General features: G+C 41.8%; 2 protein-coding genes across 12 annotated transcripts in view; both read left to right on the top strand.

Moving 5' to 3' along the window:
• Nucleotides 1-14829, top strand: part of RPRD2 (regulation of nuclear pre-mRNA domain containing 2) — a 95774-nt gene extending 80945 nt beyond the window's left edge. For 2 of the 11 annotated variants that reach the window (XM_046021590.1, XM_046021514.1), the window contains 5 exons: nt 258-540; nt 1904-2164; nt 4897-5097; nt 8987-9406; nt 10312-10533. In XM_046021590.1, coding sequence (XP_045877546.1) covers nt 258-540; nt 1904-2164; nt 4897-5097; nt 8987-9406; nt 10312-10400 — 1254 coding nt within the window. In that variant the 3' untranslated portion in view covers nt 10401-10533. Of the gene's footprint in view, nt 1-257; nt 541-1903; nt 2165-4896; nt 5098-8986 lie in introns of all 11 variants that reach the window. The other 9 variants (XM_046021365.1, XM_046021312.1, XM_046021007.1 and 6 more) reach the window with 6 other exon arrangements.
• Nucleotides 4367-19016, top strand: part of TARS2 (threonyl-tRNA synthetase 2, mitochondrial) — a 31558-nt gene continuing 16908 nt past the window's right edge. Inside the window, exon 1 of the mRNA XM_046021833.1 lies at nt 4367-4380. The gene's annotated coding sequence lies outside the window, so the exon portion shown is untranslated. The remainder of the gene's footprint in view (nt 4381-19016) is intronic.

Genomic DNA, 19016 nt, shown 5'->3' with positions numbered 1-19016 from the left:
GGTCAGTTAGATTGGTAGAAAAGAGCAAAAGAGGATTAAGTACAGATAACTTGGGCAACTGCATGGATGGTAATAATCATTTAGGGAGTATAAAAAGCAGAGACTGGAAACTGTTCCAGGCTTGACGGGTGATTTTTTTATTGTTGTTGTTTTGTACCAGGGATATAGTTAATAATAATGAGGGAATCTGGTCAAAGTCAAAATGGTAACATCTTGTTCCTTTTCTCAGAGGAATAACTCTTCTTTTCCTCTTTTAGGCATATAAAACCTTCGCTAATCGAGTGAACAATTTAAAGAAAAAGCTGGATCAATTGAAGTCAACCCTTCCTGATCCTGAAGAATCACCAGTCCCTTCCCCAAGCATGGATGCTCCTTCTCCAACTGGTTCTGAGTCTCCTTTTCAGGGAATGGGAGGTGAGGAATCCCAATCACCAGCCATGGAGAGTGAGAAATCTGCCACACCTGAGCCTGTGACAGATAATCGTGATGTAGAAGACATGGAACTCTCAGATGTGGAAGATGATGGGTCAAAAATCATTGGTATGTCCTTATGGGGTTAATAGGCAACTTGTTCCTTACCTATTTTGCTTTCCCACCAATGAATCTATCACAGGCTGGTATTAAAAGATAGCTCAAGCCTTATAAGATTAGAACAGCAAGGTATTATTATCCTGGTTCAGGATTTGGTAAGCCACATGGGGTAAGAATCATCCCTTAAGATTTGGTCCATTCACAAGGTAGCCACTAGCTATATGTGACTATTGAGCATTTGAAATGCGGCTTTTCAACTTGAGATGTGCTCTACTTAAAAAATACATGATGGATTCTAGAAACTTAGTACCCACAAAAGATAAAAATATCTCAATTATTTTTGTATTTATAAAGTATTGAAATGAAAATATTTGGGAAATAGCGAGATAAAATACATAATTTTATCCGTTTCTACTTTTTTTAATGTAGCCACTAGAAAATTTAAATTTATGCGTGTGGCTTAAGTTGCATTTCTATTGAACAGCACTGTTCTAGAGGGAGGGGCACTTACACTGGAATACCTTACCATCTGTCACTCTTGATCTTCAAGATTCCAAAGCCACAGTTTGTTAACTATGCTTTCAAAATTAACCTGGCGGCCCCTGGCTGGCTCAGTGGGTAGAACATGTGGCTCTTGATCTCAGAGTCGGGAGTTTGTGTCCCACATTGGGTGTAGAAATTACATACATAGATACATACATATATATACACGTACATACACAAACACACAAACTTAACTGGATCAGTGCATTGTTTCTGTGACACCCCCAGCTTTTATAATTACTCTTCTTAGGCAGTTGGCCTTCTGTTGAATTTAAATCATTCTTCATATATATATATGAAGTATATAGTACATAGCCTTTAAAGCATTAGAAGGAGTATATTATAAAGCCCATTTATTGCAGTTTCATGTTAGTGTCTACAGTTGTATCCACCAGTTAGGCCAATTTTAGGAAGTCGAAAAAATATGAGAAAGCATGTACAGAGTTTCTATGTCTTAGAAAGCTTTCGGGTTAATGGAAAGGAAAGGACAGGGATAATTCATAACTATAAATATCATTACTGAAAGAACATAAATATGTACCAAATAATGAAATTATCTCAGAAATGTACAAATTTAATACACAAATGCAAAAAAATGCAAAGAAATCTTTGAAAGACAAAAAATGAATTTGGGAAATTCATTTTAAGCAGGCATTGAAGGTCAGAAGGAACATAAAGAGTATGACTTATTTAAAAACCATAAAGTGAATGATTTTTCTCTAAAGCTTAGTGCTTTATACCTCCAGATCAGGAACTATTAGAACATGTTTCATACTGGAAGCAGAGTGTGGAAAGCAGTAATGCAGCATCACCTCTTTTCTTTAAACAGTAGAGGACAGGAAGGAAAAACCTGTGGAGAAGTCAACTATATCTACTTCTATGTCTACAAAGCCAACAGAAAGTATCTCAAAGGCCTCTTCATGTACCCCAGTGCCTGTTACCATGACAGCAACCCCACCTCTTCCAAAGCCTGTGAATACTTCTCTCCTGTCCCCTTCTCCAACATTGGCTTTGCCAAACCTGGCTAATGTGGATCTGGCAAAGATCAGTTCTATCCTTAGCAGCCTAACATCAGTCATGAAAAATACTGGTAAGTAAGCCCCATAAGAGAATTAAAAGCTTATTTTCATCTTTCTAATTGAGCCATCAGTCTGGTCTTTTGTTGATTTTTTTTTTTTTTCTTAAATTAAAAGTAATTTTTTTCCTTAAGATTTTATTTATACATTTGACAGAGAGAGAGAGCACAAGCAGGGGCAGCATCAGGCAGAGGGAGCAGCAGATAGAGGGAGAGGGAGAAGCAGTCTCCCCACTGAGGAGGGAGCTCGATTCGGGGCTCGATCCCAGAACCCTGGGATCACGACCTGAGCCGAAGGCAGACACTTAACAACTGAGCCACCCAGGGGCCCCTAAAAGTAATTTTTTAAATCAAAAAAACAAAAATAACAACAACAAAAAAACAGTACATGGTCATTATAGAAAAATTAGAAAATAAGAGAATAAAATAAGTATCTCCAGTCCTACTACCCCAAAGGACACCACTTGTGTCTAACCTTATATGTGTGTATTTGTGTTTTTGAGAGAATGTTTTGGTAGATTAATTATTTATAATAATTTTTCTTTCAATAATTGAAGGATATTTATACTTTACTGTATTTATAATGAATTTATTTATCTAAGCCTTTGTTACTAGGCATCTAGTATTTCCAGTTTTTCACTATTATAAAGAACAATGAACAACCTTGATGCTAAACTTTATGCACAGCCCTTCCAGAATGATTGAGTATATAGGGCTTTTTTTTTCTCTTCATGGAAATTTAATGAAAATATACAAAAGTAGAGCATCTCCATGTACTCATCACTCATCCTCAGGAGTAGAAACACATGGCCAGTCTTGTTTCTGCTGTGCCTTACCCAATCTTGATTGTTTTGAAGAAAATCCCAATTATTTAAATTCTTTATAAAAACTTAAATATATTTTTCTAAAAGATAAAACCAAATAAAATCGATATGTAGGTTTTTAGTCTTTTCATGTTAAAACTAAAATGATTACCAAAAATGTACTACTTTATGTACCAAGCACATGAAAGTTCCCATTGTTCTTCAACCTCTACAACACTATTTTGTCTTATTTTAATACTTTGTCAAATTCAGCCTTAAAAAGTCATTTGGGGGGCACCTGAGTGGGTCAGTTGTTAAGCGCCTGCCTTTGGCTCAGGTCATGATCCCAGGATCCTGAGATTGAGCCCCACATTGGGCTCCTTGCTCCGTGAAAAGTCTCCTTCTCCCTCTCCCATTCGCCCTGCTTGTCAGTAGAGCATGCATCTCTCTCTCTCTTTTTTTAATTTGTAATCTCTGCGCCCAGCATGGGGCTCAAAGCCACAACCCTGAGATCAAGAGTTGTATGCTCCACAGACTCAGCCAGCCAGGTGTCCCAAACATGCAGCTCTTTTTTTTTTTTAAAGACTTTTATTTATTTATTTGTCAGAGAAAGAGAGCACGAACAGCCGAACAGCTGGAGGGACCCGCAGAAGGAGAAGCAGGCTCCCTTATGGGCAAGGAGGTCCCAGCACCCTGGGATCTTGACCTGAGCTGAAGGCAGATGTCTGAGCCACCCAGACATCCCAGCATGCAACGCGTGATCTCACGGTTGTGAATTCAAGCCCCATATTGGGTGTAGAAATTACTTGAAAAAACAAACAAAAAGGCACCTGGTTGACTCAGTTGGTTGAGCATCTGATTCTTGATTTTGGATCAGGTCAAGATCTCCAGGTTGTAAGATAGGGCCCCATGTCAGGCTCCTTGCTGGGTGTGGAGCCTGCTTAAGATTCTCTCCACCTCCCTCTGCCTCTCTTGCCCCCAACTCTCGCTCAAAAAAAAAAAAAGTTACTTGTTTTAGTTTACATCTCTTTGATTAAGATATGGTTAAAACTTTTTCGTTCTTTATCATTTAATTTTCCTTGTGAAATAGCTGTTCATATTTTTGGTCATTCAAAGATTATTTTCTTTTTATATACTTTTTTCTTATACATTAAAAATTAACCCAGTGTTTTAAAATATAAAGATGTAGGGGGTGCCTGGGTGGCTCAGTGGGTTAAATCCTCTGCCTTCGGCTCAGGTCATGATCCCGGGGTCCTGGGATCGAGCCCTGCATCGGGCTCTCTGCTCATCAGGGAGCCTGCTTCCCTTTCTCTCTCTCTGCCTGCCTCTCTGCCTACCTGTGATCTCTGTCAAATAAATAAATAAAATCTTAAAAAAAAAAAAAAAAAAAAAGATGTAGGGGCTCCTGGCTGTCTCAGTCCCTGGAGGGTACACTCTTGATCTTGTGGTTGTGAGTTCAAGGCCCATGTTGAGTGTGGAGCCTATTTAAAAAAATATATATATTTAAAGATGTAAAGGAAGTTGCTTATATAATCTCATTTTAAAAGCAACGTATTAATCACATAGAGTTATGCAGTGGCCGGGTTACACAGTTGTAGTGGCTCTGGTCATAATCAGCCATTAATACTTACTGAGCACCTACAGGACTCTGAGGTATAGGTTCCACTTGGCAGAGAAAAACAGAAAGAGGTTCCCAAAATCTCTTTCTACTGGCTTTTAAAACTGACAAATACACATGAAAAAACTTAATACTTGTTTACTTTAGGGGTGTTCCAAGTCGACAGGAGCAGATTTTAATCTAATTTTCAGTTTTTCCTTTGTACAAGCCATGATATGTCCTACTTGTGGATCTGTCACAGAAGCCTTCCTGATTGAGTGGAAAGGATCATGAATTTAATGATTATTTTGAATTGCATTTTCTTGAGTTATACTTTCTGCCACCAGGGGTCAGTCCTGCATCAAGACCTTCTCCAGGAACTCCTACAAGTCCCAGCAACCTCAGCAGTGGCCTGAAAACACCTGCACCTGCCCCAACAACATCTCACAATCCTCTGGCAAATATCCTCTCAAAGGTGGAGATCACCCCAGAGAGCATTCTGTCTGCTCTTTCCAAAACCCAGACACAGTCAGCCCCAGCACTGCAAGGTAAACCAACATATGCCAGAGGGACTTGAATTGTGAGTGTTTGCCTCTGGCCTGATCTTGGATTCCATTTCTGAAGAATCCAAAGCCACAGAATGTATAGTACAGTTATTTAGTATCTTCTTTATATGTATCCTCTATAAGCTGCCATTTATAGAGTGAGATGATGTGATCTGCTTGTCGCACATTTATCTATTCAGTGATGAATTGAGACTAAAAGCCAGTTGTTTTTTTAAACTGGAGTCCTGTACTCTTCCATCTACACCATGACCCCCCCACCCCTCAGGGGCTGCATTCCAGCTTTTATAGTATATATTAAGGTTTACAGTTTTAGTGTTAACCAAAGCTAAAGATAGTAAGAAAGGTCAGTCTACTGTCGAAAATCTTACAAGATGGGGCTCCTGGGGAGTGCAGTCTGTTAAGTGTCTGACTCTTGGTTTTGGCTCAGGTTGTGATCTTGGGGCTGTGAGATCAAGCCCTGAATCAAACTCTGCACTTAGTGCAGTGTCTGCTTAAGACACTCTCTCCCTTTTCTTCATCTCCTTCTCTCTTTCTTTCTCAAATAAATCCTTAAAAAAAAAATCTGAGGGCACCTGGGTGGCTTCGTCAGTTAACCATCTGCCTTCAGCTCAGAGCGTGATTGGGATAGAGCCCCACATCCGGCTCTCTGCTCAGCGGGGAGTCTGTTGCTCCCTCTCCCCCTGCTTCCACCTTCCACTCCCCCTGCTCATGCACACACTCTCTCCATCTATCTCCCTCTCAAAAATATTAAATAAAATCTTTTAAAAAATCTTATGAGATATGATTTTTTGTTTTTATGTCCTGATATATTAGAGAGGCCTCTATATATAGGTATAGCACATCTTTTTTGTGTTCGCCTACCTATAATCTCTCCCTTATTTGAACCTCTCTGGTTGGCTCTGCTAATTACCTATCCTATGTCTAAAACTGTCTGCTTCTAACATTTTTTTCATAAAGCTCACCTGTTCTCTCTCCTCAGACCCTCCAGATACCAGCACAATCTTTATTTGGCACCTAAGTGTAATTATGCGATGAATTACAAATACTAGAGCAGTATCTTCAATACAGCAATTTAACTGCGGTTCTCACCCAGCAGCCTCCAGGGGACATTTGCCAATATCTGAGCACGTTTTTTGTTTGTCACAACTGGGGTGGGGGTGGGAGTGCCACTGCATCTAGTGGGCAGAGGCCAGAGATGCTGTTACACATCCTGCAATGCAGACCACAGCCCCCACGACAGAGACTAATCCAGCCCCAAATGCTGGTAGTGCTAAGGTTGAGAAACCCTGCTTTATATGAATAGGGACCAGAACAGGTTTCTATTAATTTTATTTCCTAAATTATTCTGTAAGTGGATCAGCCAAGGACTAGATTATAGTGAACCTTGCCTTCCGATAAGATACAGGAGATTTTTGTTACACAGACTTAAATGCTATTAAATAGTAACCCACAGTTACCATATATTGGCACCAGCAATAAAGGTTTAATGATCTACTACAGCATATCTAATAGTAAGGATTTTAGAGATAATTAGTTTGAGGGATCAATCATGGTTATGATTTCTACCTTCTAGGCCCTCTTCTGTCACCATCCTGCTGTTCTAGTAAAAATGTTGAACTCACTTGTTTTTATTAGCCTCTTATATAGATAGGTATAATAATATTTACAGCTCTTTCTTTCAGTAGATTATTGTACCGTGTCTTTTGGACTTTCTTATCAGGCAAAATTTGAGCAGAGCTAAGTGTGCTCTGACAGAATGTTTTTCTGGAGACCCCAGAAAACAAGCTTTGTGGAGTTAACAGGGTAGTTCATCACCTTTCATTTCCTTATGGAGAGTAGAATTCTTGATTTTTTTTTTTAATTTTTTTTTAAGATTTTATTTATTTGAGAGGGAAATGAGAGAGAGAGGGAGAGCATGAGAAGGGGGGTGTCAGGGAGAAGCAGACTCCCTGCCAAGCAGGGAGCCTGATGCGGGACTCGATCCCGGGACTCCAGGATCATGACCTGAGCTGAAGGCAGTCACTTAACCAACTGAGCCACCCAGGCGCCCTAGAATTCTTGATTTTTAAAAGACTATAAAAGGAATCTCTTCCTTTTGTCACCAGAACTATTATTGACAGTACAAAAGAACAACTTAAGTAGGCAAAAGGGCCATAGAGGATAGCCTGTTAAGATTGAAGAAGAGTAATATTTAGCGGCTTAGTAGTAGGAGACCATCTCACCTGTTACCAGAAATCTGAGTAGTGTCATTTCATCCCACAATATCTAAAAGAGATGCTGAAATTTCTTTTAAAATTCATATGATATCATATATCACATTCTAGTGCTTGAGGATTTTTGTATGAACAGTGGCTACTAAGAGTTAAATCAGACTGTTAGTGGGGTAAGTTACAGAGCCAAAGAACTTTTTGGAAATGAAACATGGAACTTATTTTTCAGGAGGATCATTGAAATAAATGATATGTATTATTCAGACATTAGTGAATATTGGATAACAAAAATCATACACTTTACTATATAGAAACTGTTGGCAATTAAAAATGTTCCAAGGATGGGGGTGCCTGGATGGTGCAGTCTGTTAAGCATCCTTCTCTTTGTATCTGCTAGGTTGGTGGTCTCAAGGTCATGATCTCAGGATTGTGAGATCAAGCCCCACGCCAGCCTCCACGCTCAGTGCAGAGTCAGCTTAAGTTTCTGTCTCCCTCTCCCTGACTTACTCTCTAAAATAAATAAATAAGTCTTTTTTTAAAAAAGTTCTAAGGATGGCATGATCTCAGAATTCTTCAGAGCTTAAATCTCTTAGTAAATATTGGATTAAAATTGAAATTTTGAAGAAACATTTAATTAAAGTATCCTTTGAAATACTGTTTTCTTTCACCCTATCGTTATGAAAGAACAGTTTTTGTGTGTGATTAAAAGCTATAAACTTGGGTGAAATATGCACAAAAAGTTTTCATTTATAACTACAAATTGGGTAAATTTTCCAAAATATCATTGAATTTATAGGACTCCTATTTATCTCTTTGTCAAGTATTTTTCTAAAAAATTTTCTACAGGAGCAGTTTGCTTTGGTGGACTTCAGCCTTTGCCCCAAAGAATTCTTTCTCAGAGCTTCTGAGGTTTTGTCTGTCAGTGAGTAGGTTTGAATCTCATCAATGTCAGCCTGGGTCGATGAATAATTCTTGAATTTTCCAAGCTATAAGGTGGTCCAGCTTTGTAATTCTTTGTGGTGTGTGTATGTGTGTATGTTTACTACTGCTACATTTTACAACCAAAAATGATATCTAAAAGCATTGTTTCCCCAAAGCCTAGCAAGAGACGCTTGGAAAAAAGTGACCCTGTTGAAATAAATTTGAGCAATGTGCATATACTGTCTCTCTCTCGAGAATAACTCTGTGTATTAACTTAGTAGAACCGGTTGTGGAGGCTGGAAAGGAAGAGTTGGACAGAATATCTATTTGCATTTAGAGAAACAGTACCACAGATCCAATGTTAAGAAATACTGGCTTAAAGTGTTATTTTAAGGATAATTTTGCCTCCTTTCTTCTCCTGCTTTGTCTTATTTAAACTGTGAATGATTCTGACACTAAAATCTCCCCTTTCCTGTTGCCTTTTATTGTGCTATGTTGGACTTGTTTGATGACTGCAGTAGAAACATTTCAGTAATTTGCTTTCTTTATGTTGAGAAGTAGGTCCAGTATTTTCTATGACATTTAGCCATTGCTTGTTTGGTCTGGATTCTCTTTGGCCTCATATTATAATGTCTATCTGGTTCCCACTGGAATGAATGAGAATATTTGATTAGCGACATTGTTTTTATTGTAAGGTAGGCAGTTGTTCTTTTTAATTCCTCTAATCTCTGTTTCTATAGGCCTGTCATCTTTACTTCAGAGTGTTACTGGGAACCCAGTCCCAGCCAGTGAAGCCGCATCCCAGAGCACTTCAGCTTCCCCTGCCAACACCACAGTCTCTAGCATAAAAGGAAGAAATCAGCCCTCCAATACCCAATCCTTTATTCCCAAAAGCTTCAACTATTCTCCTAATTCATCAACTTCTGAAGTCTCTTCAACATCAGCCAGCAAGGCCTCAATCGGGCAAAGCCCAGGGCTCCCAAGCACTACTTTTAAGCTACCATCCAACTCTGTTGGGTTTACAGGAACCCACACTACTAACCCCGCTGCTCCACCTACTGAAGTTGCCATGTGCCAATCTTCAGAGATCTCCAAGCCAAAGCTGGAGTCTGAGTCCACCTCTCCAAGCCTGGAAATGAAGATCCACAACTTCTTAAAAGGTAATCCTGGTTTCAGTGGCTTAAACTTAAACATCCCAATCTTGAGCAGCTTGGGGTCCAGTGCCCCAGCAGAAAGCCACCCCTCAGACTTCCAGCGTGGCCCTACTAGCACGTCAATCGACAACATTGACGGAACCCCTGTGCGGGATGAAAGGAGTGGGACGCCCACCCAGGATGAGATGATGGACAAGCCCACATCCAGCAGTGTAGACACCATGTCCCTGCTTTCTAAGATCATTAGCCCTGGTTCCTCAACACCCAGCAGTACAAGATCACCACCCCCTGGGAGAGAGGAAAGCTACCCCCGGGAACTCTCCAATTCTGTACCTACATATCGACCTTTTGGCCTGGGCAGTGAATCACCCTATAAGCAGCCTTCTGATGGAATGGAGAGACCATCTTCCCTGATGGACTCTTCACAGGAAAAGTTCTATCCAGATACTTCTTTCCAGGAAGATGAGGATTACCGAGATTTTGAGTACTCAGGGCCTCCACCCTCTGCCATGATGAACCTAGAGAAGAAGCCAGCCAAGTCTATCCTGAAGTCAAGCAAGCTTTCTGATACCACCGAATACCAGCCAATCCTCTCCAGTTATAGCCACAGGGCCCAAGAATTTGGGGTAAAGTCTGCCTTCCCTCCATCTGTAAGGGCCCTCCTGGACTCTAGTGAGAATTGTGACCGTCTCTCCTCTTCCCCTGGGCTATTTGGTGCCTTCAGCATAAGAGGGAGTGAACCGGGGTCTGACCGGTCACCATCACCGAGTAAGAATGATTCATTTTTCACCCCTGACTCCAACCACAATAGCTTGTCTCAGTCTACTACCACTGGGCATCTTGGTTTGCCACAGAAGCAGTACCCAGACCCTCCTCACCCAGTCCCACATCATTCCCTTTTCTCTCCGCAGAATACCCTTGCCGCTCCCACGGGCCACCCACCCACACCAGGCGTGGAGAAAGTCCTGGCCCCCACCATTTCCACCACGTCGACGATTGAGTTTAAGAATATGCTTAAAAACGCCTCCCGAAAGCCCTCAGACGATAAGCATTTTGGCCAGGCACCCAACAAGGGTACTTCAAGTGATGGTGTCGGTCTCTCAAACCTCGCCCAGCCCAGCTTGACAGCCACTGAGCAGCAGCAACAAGAAGAGCACTACCGCATAGAAACCCGAGTCTCCTCCTCCTGCTTAGACTTGCCCGATAGCACCGAAGAGAAGGGAGCCCCTATAGAAACCTTGGGTTATCATAATGCATCCAATAGGAGGATGTCAGGGGAGCCAATACAGACCGTAGAGTCCGTCCGAGTTCCTGGGAAGGGAAATAGAGGACATGGGCGTGAGGCTTCAAGGGTGGGTTGGTTTGATCTGAGCACCTCAGGCAGCTCCTTTGACAATGGCCCCTCAAGTGCCTCTGAGTTGGCATCCCTTGGGGGCGGGGGCAGCGGAGGCCTCACTGGCTTTAAAGCGGCACCATACAAGGAACGGGCACCCCAATTTCAGGAAAGTGTCGGCAACTTCCGTTCCAACAGTTTCAACTCAACATTTGAGCATCATCTCCCCCCGTCCCCCTTGGAACATGGGGCACCCTTCCAGAGAGAGCCAGTGGGGCCGTCATCTGCCCCACCTGCCCCTCCTAAGGATCATGGTGGTATCTTCTCTCGAGATGCACCTACTCATCTACCCTCTATGGATCTTTCGAACCCCTTCACAAAGGAGGCGGCCCTGGCCCACGCCGCCGCACCCCCTCCTCCTGGAGAGCACAGCGGAGTTCCTTTCCCCACCCCGCCCCCTCCTCCACCCCCTGGGGAGCATAGCAGCAGTGGTGGGAGTGGTGTTCCCTTTTCTACTCCACCTCCTCCTCCACCCCCTGTTGACCACTCTGGGGTTGTACCCTTCCCAGCCCCACCACTGGCAGAGCACGGAGTGGCGGGAGCTGTGGCAGTATTTCCTAAGGACCATAGTTCCCTCCTTCAAGGGACCCTGGCTGAGCATTTTGGGGTGCTCCCAGGACCCAGGGACCATGGGGGCCCCACCCAACGGGACCTCAACGGCCCTGGCCTTAGCCGTGTACGAGAGAGCCTCAGCCTACCCTCCCATTCTCTGGAGCACCTGGGCCCAGCCCATGGAGGAGGAGGTGGGGGAGGCAGCAACAGCAGCAGTGGCCCCCACTTGGGTCCCTCACACAGAGACGCCATCAACCGGAGTGGTATGATTCTGCGGAATCCCCGGCCAGACTTTCGGCCTAGGGAACCTTTTCTCAGCAGAGACCCGTTCCACAGTCTAAAGAGACCCAGGCCACCTTTTGCTAGGGGCCCTCCGTTCTTTGCACCAAAACGCCCATTCTTCCCTCCCAGGTACTGATGGAAACCAAGGGAAAAAGCATTTTGAACAGTCTAGAGAGCATTGGAAGTAGGAGTTTGGTTTATTGTTGTTTTTATGTTTTCCTTCCTTTGATTTAAATTTTTTTAATGACAAAGGGCCTCCCTTCCAAATTTAAAAGTCATACATGCTTACTTTTCACTATTCCATCCAGTCTTTCCTCCCACTGCACTTACCGACCTTCCCCAAGCTACTTGTATTTTAAAGGGGGCAGGGGGTGGGAGGGAGAGGAGGGGGCAAAGAAACACAACCAAAGCCACTTCACTTGGCTGGGGGTTTGAGGGGTGGGGAGGAAAAACAGATCTTATTTTACCCCATTTATTGAAGAGTATTATTACATTTGAAATAAAACTTCCATCAGTACAGAGAATAACATGTGCAATGTTGGGGTGTTATTTTGGGTTTGGCTTATCACATAGTCAATAGAAGGATTCCTGTCCCCTTCTCTATCCCATTAAGTAACTACTGTGGCCAGCGTGGCTCCCTTTCCTGAATGCTCTGTGCACTGCTGACGAGCCCAAAAGATGTTGCGAGGGAAGATAGGTGGGAGACTACGGACCTGTCGAGTTGGTTTTGTTTTTAAAGACATACTGAAGTTGGGTTCTTTACCTTTCTCCTAAAATCTTAATTAAAGAAAATCAGCTTCTTCTAAAGGACTATCCGTCATTAACTTGGAGGAGATACAGATCTCATTCTACCCTAGTAAAAATCCTCTTTATCCTTGGAATGAAAGGGTACTGGATATAATCTCCAGGTTAAAATAAGGTATAACTCCAGTAAAGAGAAAGGAAAGTGGTGCAATGTGACCTGCACATCCCTCATAAACAAGAATGGGAGACTTTTTGAGGTAGTTTGCTATGTCTTGCACCAACTCTTGCTTTCTGCTTTTCTTTCTTGATTGACTTTTTCTCCCTCAGTTTTCACTTCTGCTTTGGCCGAAAAGAAAGTCATTATTACAGGTGACAATTGATACAAAGATACAACTAAAATATTATCCCTCAATTTTTTAATGTAAAAGGTAGTTGTTTTTACCATGGTGCCTCCCTAATGTAAGTGATAGTTGTTGGTGGTTTTTTTTAAAAGTTAACTACCGAGGAAAGGGAACTATTAGCCTGTATCCTTCTTTCCTCCTTGCCCTACACTGTATTTACGGCTGTTCTTGGTATTTTGGAGGAGGTTTAGTAGTATCTTTCAGTGCTTTACGCCTCTTTAGGTGTTTCTTAATGACAAGTGGGTATCACTATACATATCTTTTCAGAAAACCAGGAGGAGCTGAGAAATCCAAATTGACCCCCCATTCTACAGCTAGCAGCCTGTCACATTTCAAGGCTCAAGCCTTATCCCCACCTTCCACTCCCAATAGGAAATAATGTTTCATTTTACATGAAAAGGGTGTGCTTTCCTTTCCCCAAACTGAAAGGCTTCTTTGTAGTTCTACAACTAGTACTGGGAAAAAAGACAGTCAGTACGCCTTGAGTGTTTATAACTTTATATCTAGGAACACTGGAAAGCAAAGATTGCTATTATTTTGTGTTATTTAGTGTCTTGCCCCAAGGTATACACACTGGTAATCTCCAGCTGGATAAGTAAAACTATGTGGTGGGGTTTTGGTTTTGTTTTGTTTTGTTTTCAAAGGGAATCCTAGCAAGTTTCGTACTTTTTTTCCAAGTGAGCCTAGAACTAACTAACTGTAGGAAGTACGGGGATTGTTTTGGATTCCTCTAATGAAATATTAAAGATGGGGGAGAGTGGACAACCTAGTGACAGAAGATAATCCTTTGTGTCAGAATAAACTTGCTTTTCAGGTAAAGAGCAGCTTAAACCAGTTGTGTGTCATAGTTGGGGAAGTTTTGTGTAATTTATTCCACGTTATTTATTTGGGCTGGCCATGTGTTCTTTGGTTAGGAGTCTGCAAAGTCCTTCATCTTCCTGATGCATTTCCGGTCTTAAGTCAACTCTTCTGTCTTTGACCCTCTCCAGCCTCTCTACCCTGAAGCTCTCCCCACAAAAATGCATGATATCATGATCTTGTGTGTGGGATGGGGTATATAGTATAGCAAAGCAAAGAAACAATATAGTTACCTTGAGTCCTGAGACATTTGTTTAGGGAAAAGAGTGATCAAGAGTAAGGGCCGGGGTGGGGGGGAGGGGGAGGGAGAGTTCTAATTGATTCAAAACTGAAACCTTTTTTTTTTTTTGCAGAAATTAAGTGGGATGTTTTTCACTCTATAATAAAAGAATGTGAATTCTTTCTGCTGCTCTTGTTTAAGCTAAAAGTAGTGTTTACTTGAAAAGGCTCTCTGACCATTTGATTTTATCAGAAAATGTGGGGATGTCAGGAAAGTGGCTTCCTGAATGTTGGGGCAGGGTAATTGTCCTCAAAAGCATGATGACTAATACATGAAAGGAAGACCTTATTGTACAGTTTAAAAGATGGACTTTTAAGGGTTGGGGTTTTTTTTTTTGCGGGGTGTTTTGCTTTTTAAGCTACAAAATCCTCATTGAGTTTGTTTCGGGATGGAACTGAGGATTTGTATGTGACTGTCAGCTGTTAAGGAAGTCTGTCTACAGCAGTAAATGAAGATGACAATGTATATATGTGATATAATGAAACAAAAAAGACAATTCTGGCATTCATAACATGAAACAAAGGGGTTTTATCCTTTCTGTGTCTGTGATTTAAAACTCCGTGCCCATGCTCTGACTTTTGTATTTCACCCTGAGTTTAAAAATACAATAAACAAAAATTTTTTTAAAGAAAGCATAATATAGTGTGTCTTGGCAAGGACATGATTTATAAGAAACAATGTGCAAAGTTGTTACTGAGGTCCTTGGTGCTCACTGTAAAATCACAGACAGAGAATGGGGGGGGGGGGTCGTGAATACGCTGGTACCACTTAAAACTCAGTATCAGAAATCAAGTCCTTAAATATTGTATAAGAGTTTACTCTTCAGTCAGCTTAGATGAGAGTCTTTCTCCCTGCTCCCTCCCACCCTCCCAAAAGATGAGCATAAATACAATTTGATTTGATGCCAGGGAAGGTAAAATGATCAGAGAGTAGGACTTTTATCCTTTACGATCCCAGGAATACGATGTTTGTGATCTCTATGGTACAGCTAACCTATCTAGATAATGTGAATATGCTAAACTTTCTAATTGCAGAATATTCACTATCAATCCTGAAGTTACCGGTTCATGCAGAATTAAGCTTCAGCTGTTATTTTGAAGCCGCTGTAAATTACTGCTTTTTCCCCTTTTTTCCTCCCCCACCCCTTTTTTTGAATGGGCGGGGGTGCTTGTTAAGATTAAAGTTAGATATGTTGGATGATACTCTCACGTGTTCAGTGTGGAAAACAAAACAAGTACATGCTTTAGAGGCAACAACAATGAAATCCTTTTGAAATGTGTATTAATATCATTTAATAAAATAACTAGTTCTGAAGGTTTGACATTTTTCTTTGAGATTTGGGGCTTTGACCAAGGGCTCCTGACTCTGGTGAGTGCAACTAAGAGGGAACTTCTCCAGGAGCTGACACTGCTGTGTTGTGGAGCAGGCCTATGGTTGGAAAATCTAAATTTTCTCCAGCAAAGACTCTTCTATGTGACTGTCCAGGGCTGAAGGTGAAACCAACGACAGGATCGGAAAGGAAGCTTGGATATATCTCTGAAGATCGCATTGTATTGGCTTTTGGTCTAAGTGCAAGGGGGATCCAGGGGACCGTGTGTGCACCTGCACATTTCTGAGCCACACACACACCACAGACCACCTGTCATGTCCCTTTCTTGTGACTACTTACACTTGCCTCTCTTCCAACCATTCCTTTTTTTTTTAATCTTTGTTCCCAATAGTATGCTTTTGTTTTTCCAGTTTAATAAAGTATGGTTTCCTTTGTTGTGTGGTTGACTTTCCCCCTCTCACCCTGATCTTATGCAGGTGTCCCCTTTGACTACAGCCTTTAGTGTCCCTGAAAGCAGTATGAGCCTCAGATCTCCATGGTCTTGTGGGTTTTCTGTTTGATCCTTCGTGTAATTCAGTTTTGAAAAGGGTTGATGGGTGGGATGAAGTCAAGATGTTTGAGGAGTGGCTGGTAATGAAGTGGGATATATTGTATGAATAATTATTTGTCTATGTCTTCAAACTGTTGTGCAATTTTAAGTGAAGAAGCATTTTTAAAGCAAGCATAGAGGGGCACCTGGGTAACTCAGTCGGTTAAGTGTCCAACTCTTGATTTTGGCTCAGGTCATGATCTCAAGGTTGTGAGATTGAGCCCCACATTGGGGTCCACACTGGGTGTGGCGCCTGCTTAAGAATCTCTGCCCACCCCACCCCCCCAAAAAACGATTTAAAGCAAGCATCCAGTTGGCGGGGCGATTGTGGCAGGGTTCGTTCTGGTCAATTCTTTGCCCACATCTACCCTTATTGCTGCATGTTGGCAATCAATCTATTGTACATAAGCCACACTTAACCCGCCTCTCTTGCCCCATCCCCTTTTCCATACCCCAGTGAAGCTTAGTAAGTGGAATGTTAGCTTTAAGGGGTAAAGAGAGTCACTGCATCCAGACCCTACCTGGGTCACTGGCAGGGTAGAAGGCTGTAAATAGCAGACTTCATTACATGAAGTTACATGCGTGTGTCACCAGACACTTCAGAAATAGCCTAGGAACACACCCAGTATATAGGGTGTACGATTGTACTGGCTGGTTCTGGAATCTGGCTCACCTTTTTCCTTGTCTGCTCTTGGAACTTTGACTTGCCCAACTGATTTCTTTCTCCATCTCCAAGGAAGCAACAGCTTTTAGACTTCGACATTGGTCTTTCTGGGCATGTTGAAAATGCAAAGCTTCATCCCCTGGAATTGTTTTTATTTAAGCCAATCTTGTATAAGAGCGATGAGTTACCCCCTCATGTATGTAGACAGTAACACAAACACCATCCAAATGGGTTTTGAGGTATTGGGCGTTTCTCCATACTTGTTTATGAGTAACTGTATAGACAAGTCCGGTCAGCTGCTATTCACAATTGCTGAGTAATAACTCACTGAAGCTGCATAGACAAAGCCACAAGAGATTCACCCGCAAATGAGAGCAGCTTTTAAGTAAACATCCTGTTCTCCCTTCCCCCTTGAAGTAAGGAGAAGCACACATGCTTTAAAGGAAAGGAACAAGTGCAATGTAAAACTAAGTAATGAATTGCTTCTGTCTGACTCTAGGCAGGGAAAAAAACATTTTATGCTTAAGTTGGGGGGCATAGGGAAAAGAAGGCTGATACCAATTTAGGAATTGCTACTGCAGTTACCTTATGACACTTATCATTTTGTTGTTGCTTTCTCTCCCTTTGTTCACACTGTAGCGAGAGTCAAAAGTTGACAATGCTGATGTGGGTGGAGGGGTAGTGATCAGTGCCAACAGAGGAAACAGGTAGGGGCTGCGGGTTTTTGTTTGATTGGAAAGGGTGCTGGCTAAACCAGTCTGCCCTGGGTCTGTTGGGTTCATAGCAAGTTAGATGTTCCAGCAACTTTACTTCCTTCCTCATCCCCCTTCTGTCCCCTTCATTTTTGCGAATTACTCAAATTTTTTGCTGCATAATTTGTGGGAAAGAGGTGCTAAAAGAACTTGAAATTTTGTGCATCTTCCTTAACATGTTTCAGTTGGAATGGGTAGAAATAAAGGAGACACGCAGCATCCAATTCCTTGTTTCATCATTCCCTACCTAGGAATCCTTTACACTTAGGTGAAACAACACTTAAGATCCTGTATCTTTTAGATAGCCAATCATTGCCAAGGGCAGTAAAGCTTAGTAAAGGATTAATCCGAAATATCTATTATTGGATAGCGGGCCTTAGTTGTGCATTGCCTTCTAGAGATGTATCTAGGACTTTATTTCACAGTACTTTGCTCTTGCCTTTGTTTTTTACTTCAACATCAACCTAAGCTGACACATACTGCATGGGTCCTTGGCCTCACCTGACAAATCAGGGTCATTTAAGGGGGGTTTGGGAGAGGATGGAGATGGCTGTCTTTGTTTCTCTTCTACAGACTCAAGAGTTGTCTTGGAGAAGGAAAGTCATAGTAGAGATTCTAGGTAAGCTGAAGGCATTGTTTTCAAAACAGTTCAACTCATCCCCATCCCCTGGTAGGAAGTCTGCCCCACCCCCTGCTTTTTTTTTTTTTTTTTAATCAGCAAATATGGCTAGACTTAAAGATTTTCTTGACATCTTAAAGCAAAGTTAAAAGCTTGGCCCCAAACTACATCTTCATCATTAAGGTATTGGGGCGGTGTTGGTTTTATTTTTAAATCTAACCTCCCAAACCCACTGCACTTTTAGCCACTTGGCTAGTTCTCTGGGCTTCAAAATCATTTGGTAACCATAACATAAACTTTTCTTTACATATTTTACCCTCTTAAATTTCTCTTTTTTACCTCTAGCATCTTTTCTACTTCTTGGGTGCCAGGAAATTTTGTGAAGAGCTGAGATAGAATTTGAGGTGTATGTTGATCCTGATGACAAGTGGAAATGTACTTTACCGTCAAAGGAGAGCATTCTTACATGTAGTTTAATACCAGTTCATCCAAAGCTTTAGCTAACTTGTGATGCTTATTCTAAAAGTAGAGTAAAGCTGAGAACTTCCCAAAATGTGACCAACGGTCTAGGCTATGCTTAACTGAGGATTACCTTTTCTCTGAACTTCTCTGAAGTCTGCTGGCATGATTTCCTAAACACTATTTTTCTTTAACTTCGGTTAGAGAAAATCTGGTAATACACTTCTTTTCTTGGCCTTTATTGGACCCCTCTTTTCACTCTATATTAAAGGCCTCTTTGGCCCTACAAGTGATGTACTGGGCAGAGAAAAAGGGAGATTTGCTACCAAACCTGATGATTAGGACTATTTTGGTTGCTGGAAGCCAGCATGGCATGGCATAACACAGGCTTTGGATTCAGATGGGCTAGGGCTTGACTTCTCTGAGGATTGTCTTCCATGTTTTAAAGGGAGCATAAAAATAGCTATTACTTGTCAGGGTTGTTCTTGGAATTAAATAAGATAGTGAAGGCATAGCACTTGGCACATAGTAGGTGTTTGGTGATATTCTGGGTGGAAGGTAAGAGCAGCTTTTAGGGGTAGATGTTTCCCAGACAAATGGGTTAAAATTCCCTGAGGCTGAGATACAGCAGTCACAAATCAGAAATTGTAAAAGAATCACTGATAAATGAATTGGTCCTAGCTGGCTTGCTAT

This window comes from Meles meles, chromosome 1 (assembly GCF_922984935.1).
Source record: "Meles meles chromosome 1, mMelMel3.1 paternal haplotype, whole genome shotgun sequence".
Lineage (NCBI taxonomy): Eukaryota > Metazoa > Chordata > Mammalia > Carnivora > Mustelidae > Meles > Meles meles.
This window is presented reverse-complemented; position numbering and strand designations above follow the sequence as displayed.